The 6523-nt window shown below is 40.2% G+C and overlaps 1 protein-coding gene across 3 annotated transcripts in view; it reads left to right on the top strand.

Annotated features, from left to right (window-relative positions):
* The window catches only part of BEND2 (BEN domain containing 2), a 51852-nt gene that overhangs the window by 1290 nt on the left and 44039 nt on the right, over positions 1-6523 (top strand). For all 3 annotated transcript variants that reach the window (XM_027775479.1, XM_027775478.1, XM_014591364.1), the window contains exon 2: positions 3176-3355. In XM_027775479.1, the coding sequence (XP_027631280.1) occupies positions 3176-3355 (180 nt within the window). The remainder of the gene's footprint in view (positions 1-3175; positions 3356-6523) is intronic.

Raw genomic sequence — 6523 nt, 5'->3', positions numbered from 1 at the left:
CCTCCCGAGACGCCAGCGCCTGTGAGCTTCTGGGACTTGGCCGCCTTCTAGATACTTGGTGCTGACTTTGACCATTTGATTTTTTTTTCATCCTTTTTCTTCTTTGGCAGAGGCAGGGCGGGCGGGGGGTGGGGGGGGAAGGTGTGGGGACAGAAGAAACCAGTAATGCGTTACTCAATGGGTAGAGGTTATAGCCTGAATGTGGTAGGAAACCACCATGCCGGGTTGACAGGGAAGTCAGGGTAGCAGAGGTGTAGACGTGGGAGAAATCTGGGAGGGGAGGAAGAAGCGGAGGCCTACGGTTGCTTCAGAAAAAGTCACATCTTAGGGTCAGCCTATGGTCTGGTGGTTAGGGCGGCTGGATCCCACATCGCTACCTGTGGGGTTCCAGTTCTGGACCGGCAGAAATGCGCCTAGAAGGGCTCCCCACATTTTGCAATATTTCCTGATCGAGTGCGCCCCCAACTCCCTATTCCCGTGTTTTTCTTTTTTCTTTTTTAAAATTGTTAGAAGGCGCGTGCGCGTGCCAGAAACACAAAGTTCTGGTGGTTAGGGCGGCTGGATCCCACATCGCTACCTGTGGGGTTCCAGTTCTGGACCGGCAGAAATGCGCCTAGAAGGGCTCCCCACATTTTGCAATATTTCCTGATCGAGTGCGCCCCCAACTCCCTATTCCCGTGTTTTTCTTTTTTCTTTTTTAAAATTGTTAGAAGGCGCGTGCGCGTGCCAGAAACACAAAGTGAGAAAGCACCCCCTGGAGGATGGGCACGGCGAAACCTCGTCTGTTCTCCCCGCCCGCGCGTGCGTGCCCGTCGTGCTTTTCAAGCCGCGGTGCGGACTCCACGGCGCGGTCAGCTCTGTGGGATCCAATGACCTCCGCGCCATCTGCTGGCCAGCAAATGGTGATTTTCCGTGCCCCCCCCCAACCCCACGGTGTTTCTTAAAGCGGGGCGTCAGCGCCATGCGGTTTGGAACCTCATTTGTGTGCCCTGCGGCAAGTGCTGGACGGCGGGGTACACTTTGGACTTCATTATCCCCCTCTTAGCAGATTTTGGAGTCTCAGAAGTTTGATGTGGACAGTGGGAGGGCTGCTTTTGAGAGTTCTGCCAGGAGATTTAGAATGCGATTGGTCGACGTAAATATACAGTTTTGTTTAAAAGAAAAATTGGAACAGTCTGGCTGTTGTAATCCACCCTTTTTGCTGTGTGTGCACCTTTTAGTGCTCCTGGGGTGAAATTCTATTTTCATCCCAAATCATTGTGAACTAAGTAGATCTTATTCGATAGGCTGCTGGCAAGTGAATGCCCCATGAGAATAATCTTCAAAAATACTTTAAATGTCACAATGTCTTTTTAAATTTAATTATGAATTTCGTGTGTATACCTTAAAGAATTTGTTAAAATTGTACACATTTACTGAGGACTCCTAGTGGAGCTGTTGATAGCTTTACCAGCTCTAGTTGGAAAAATCTATGGGTCTTCAAAAATATGTATTAAAAAGAAACTTATCCATTGTATTCTTATTTCCTTCTGATGATACGGTCTAAAGTTGATTGCAGAGAATCAGCAGAGAAATCAGGATAATAATTTTGCTTCTCAGAGATATTCACCTCGATAAAGTATGTTTCTTTTGGCTTTCAAAGTTTGGATTCTACTGTATTTTTCTCTATTGAATTGATTTTCCCCTAACATTACACAGGCATTTCTAATATTAATAAATATTCTTTGACAACAGGCTTGCCAGTGGCAATGTTAGGGAAATATAATTTATTTAACCTTTTGTTTATTTAAACCTTTTGTTTAGATAATTAGGTAGTTTCTGATGTTCTATTTAAGTAGAGTTCAGAATGACTTTTTAAACTCAGTCCCAAGTTTTGTGGCTGAGAAAAAAGCATCAAAAAAGTTGCCGTATCTGGACCAGAAGTTACACCTCTGGTTAACTGTGGAGCTTAAATTAGAACCTTCCGCCTGTGATTCCTGATTTAGTACCATTTTCACACTACCACATGCCCCTCACGCACACCAGCTAATTACTCCCTTCTTTGGTCTATTTGGAATAAATACAGTGAATCCAAATTATGATGCAATGTAAATGTGATGTGTGTAAATACTTCAAGTTTAAATATGCTCTTTTTCGGGCCAACTTTAAGAAATAAGAAAGCTCATTTAGACATCAGGCATTTTGCATAATGTCTTATTTTTCATATTCATTAAAATGGTTTAACAAGTTGCTGTTTCATATTTAGCTTTTTTGTGGTTATCTATTTCACTTTTGTGAGAGTCAGTTGAATTTAATTGGTTTCATATCATTTACTTTTGCAGTTTATTTCTATGTTATCAATTGTAAATATCAAGTTTGGAAATTCACCGGTCACCACAAATGTGCCTGTGTAACACCAAGTTTAAGGTGGACTGGCGGTTAAGGTGGCTGAATCCCACAAGCATGTAGTTGGAGTCCTGGATCTGGCAGCTTGAAAAAGAGGGAGAAATGGAGGAGAGGCTGCGCTGTGAGCTTGCCCCGACCTTGTGCTCTTTGTTTGTCTCCCTCTTCTTCCAACAAGCACACACACCCTCTAGAAAAAAAAAAAATATATATATATATATAAAAGAAAGTTTAAAGCATATCATTGAAAACACATGGTGGCATGGGCCAGATGGTCAGGTTTCTTAAATGAGAAGAAATTTATTGATCTACAAAATTAGAATGACTAGAAATAGTTCTTTGTGATAAATGCATACTCACTTATCTCAAAGCTTCATACTAAACAGGACTCATTTGCTAACCTGTAATGATTACAGATATAAAAATACTTAATACAATTTTCAGCTAAAATATATTTTTACTATTAAAGTGTTTTTCTTCCATGAGCAGAGACATAGCAAGAGAGAGAGAGAGAGGACCCGAATACGGTCCCAGCACCACGATCTGCCCCTTAGCTTTCAGCCAACCCCAGGTCGGGCACATGCATATCTAGCTTATTCAGGAGGTGTCTGGACTTGAAGTGGGAAGCTTTCCGTGTGGGATTGTGGCCTAGTGTCGTGTTTTACTGTTGTACCATTAGTCTGGCCCCTATAATACATCTTTTAAACAATTCATAATTTTAAAGATAATTTTCTCTAGAAACTGTTTATTTAATGTGGTATCTGATCTAAACTTTCTCTTTGCTTATTCTTAGATTATATTATTGTAACTATTGAAGATGACAGTGATGATGACAGTGACGATATTATGGTGATAGACGACACTGAAGGAGAGGTTATTCAGGACAGATGTTCCTCTGATGACACGCTGCCCATACAGCCAAATTTTCAAGGCAGCGGTAATGACCATCAACAACCATTACAGATGCCATATGGTAATTTCATTAATTTTCTTCTTGGGTGAAATTTTGCTCTCTGGTCCCTGTTTCCAGTGAATCACTTAAATATTCCTACAATTATCCATCAATTATTTATTACTAGAGGGCCGAGCTTCATGGTAATACCACAGAGTTTACTTGTACTTGCATTTTCCCTTGAGCATATATACCTAGAAGTGGAATTGCTGGATTCTGTTGATTTTTTGGAGAAACTACGATACTGTTTTCCATAGCAGCTGTACCATTTTACAATCCCACCCATATTTCGCAAGGTTTCCAGTTTCTCCACATGCTTACCAACACTTATTTCCATCTTTTTTTCGTTGTAGCCTTCCTAGTAGGTGTAAAGTGGTACCATAACTGTGGTTTTGAGATTTATATTTCATTAATGTCTAATGGTGTTGAACATTTTTTCATGTGCTTTTTGGCCATTTGTATATGTTTTTCTTTTTCTTCTTTTTAAGAATTATTTAACTTTATTTATTTTAATTTGACGAGAGAGAGAGAGAGAGAGAGAGCACGAGCGCAAGCCACTAGGTCCAGGACACAAATTATTCATTCTCGGATGTGAAAAAACACTAGTATAGCTTTTTTTTTTTTGAGACTTTCTTTTTGCTATAGGGCACGTGCGCTCGCCATAAAGACAGAGACAGACAGAGAGACAGAAAGTCAGAAAACATCCCCCAGGGGGGATGGCCACATTGCAATCCCTTCTTCTCCATTCTCCTCTTGGGATCTTGGGCACACATGCACATGCACCTGGCATGAGTTTAAGCCACAGGGTCTGGGACTTTAACCGTGGTCGACTACATGGGAGTCCAGCGACATAGCCATTATGCTAACTGCTGGTCCCACACTAGAATAGCTTTTTAAAAATTTTATTATTTTTTTAAGAGTTCACGAAAACCCGTTTAAGGGCTCAGTGATAATTTATCGTGTCAAACACTAACATATTTAAAAGTACAATTATTAAAATATTATCGTGTTCTGAAACAGGGAGCCAGATTTAATGCAATAGGAAGCTCATAATCAGAACAAAGAATTTAGAGTTAATATTTTATAGCATTTTAGTGTGAAAGATGGAGAGGAAATCATCCTGCAACAAATGCTTAACTACTGGGGTAAAACCAATTGGATTTTTTTTTTTTTTAGAGGTTTTTGCTATAGGGTGTGCACGCTCGCTAGAAAGACAGAGACAGAGAGACAGAAAGTGAGAAATCACCCCCAGGGGAGATGGCCACACCGCAATCCCTTCTCCTCCATTGTCTTCTTGGGATCTTGGGCACGCACACACTCACGTCCCACGGGAGTTTAAGCTACCGAGTCCAGGACTCGAACCATGGTCGACTACATGGGAGTCCAGCAACATAGCCATTATGCCAACTGCTGGTCCCAGCCCATTGGATTTTATCTCACATTGCATACTTACATAATTTTGAGATGGACTATAAAGTGGAATAACTAATACATGGAAGTATGGAAAAAACTTGAAGAAAATACAGTTAATGTTTCCTAATCTCAGTGAAAGATGAAATACAAAGGAGGTTGGAGGAATCATAATAAATATTAATGAATTTGACTAAATAATTACCAAAGAACCTCTTGCTTTCTCAAAAACATGAGACTTCAAAATCAAACCGCTACCTGAGAAAAGTATTTGTTGTAATTATACGTTTTCGGGGCTTATTGTCCTTAAGATAGCAGGACCTCAGACAGACCAGACAGGAAACACTGAAACTCTGACTGGGCATTGAACAGGGGACACGAAAAATATCAATTCATAGAACAGGAAATAGTAATAGGCAGAAACGACCTGAAAAATATTCAGTGCGTTCGTAATGAGATAAATGCAAATATAAAATGAGATACAAACTTTAACTTTCATCTATAAAATTAGCAGTTATTATTATTTTTTTTTGAGAGAATTTTGTTATAGGGCATGTTCCCTCTCTAGAGAGACAGATAGAAAGTGAGAAATCACTCCCGGGGGAATGGCTATCCTGAAATCCCTTCTCCATTCTCCTCTGGGGATTTTGGGTCTGGGACTACAACTGCAGGCAACTACGCGGGAGTTCTGTGGTGTAACCACAGTGTCATCTGCTGATCCCCAGATCAGCAATTTTAAAAGGTCATTCACTTTAGTGATAATGTAGAAAAACCATTGTATTGCACTATTGGAATGTACATTAGTACCACCTTTTTGAATATTTCGGCTGCACCTACCGTAGAGCCTCCTAAATGTTTGTGGCCTTTGACCTAGTGATTCTTCTAGATATCTATTGTAAGGAACTACTCAGGGGACTAGCCCTGTAGCATAGTGGCTAATTGCTGTGCAGAGGAAGCTGAATCCTTCATAGCTAGTCTAGGTTTGAATTCTGTCCCAGGGACTTGAAAAACATGCCAGGCAGGTGTCTAGGATCCTGACAAAGATGGAGAAATAAAGGAAAAAAGGATTGCAGTGAGACTGGGGGTGGGGAGGGTGTTGTTGGTGGAGGGTGTGGGTGTGCTCTCTCACATGCACACTCAACTTCGGACATAAAAAAACGAAGAACAAACTAGAGATGCTTAGAAATATTCCCGAGTGAATGTGTATACATTATTATGTCAAAATAGTGAAAAGTTAGGAGTCATATAAATGTCCCATAATAGAAAATAGATAATACAATCTATGGATATCCATAAAGTGAAGTACTATGGAGTTGTTTAAAAATTATAAATGATATACAAACTTACTCAGGATACATATGCAGGATTATCCAAACTCTATAAAATATACAGCCTGTAGTGTGGTGGTTAAGGTGGGTGGATCCCACGTGGCCAACTGCATGGTTCCAGTCTCAGATCCAGTGCCTGGAAAAACACGCCCTGTGTGTGTGTGTGTGTGTGCCCAAAATCCCAAAAGGAGGGAGAAATGGAGAAGTTATTGTGGAATGACCAATCCCCATAGTGGATGCTTTCTTGCTCTCTCTCTCTCTCTTTCTCTGGTGAGTGCATACACCCTCTGTCAAATTAAAAATAAAATAATATAATATAGAGTAAGAAAAAAAGAAGGAAATATATCTAAAGGTTATAGTATTTATTGGTTATAGATTGCTTTCTCTTTATTTAAATTCAGAATTTTTTTTATAAGGCGCTGCCTTTTTTTTTTTTTTTTTTTAGGTAAAT

Source organism: Tupaia chinensis, unplaced genomic scaffold, assembly GCF_000334495.1.
Source record: "Tupaia chinensis unplaced genomic scaffold, TupChi_1.0 Scaffold000567_1, whole genome shotgun sequence".
Taxonomy (NCBI): domain Eukaryota; kingdom Metazoa; phylum Chordata; class Mammalia; order Scandentia; family Tupaiidae; genus Tupaia; species Tupaia belangeri.
The sequence above is the reverse complement of the archived record's forward strand: the minus strand, read 5'-3'. Positions and strand labels throughout refer to the sequence as shown.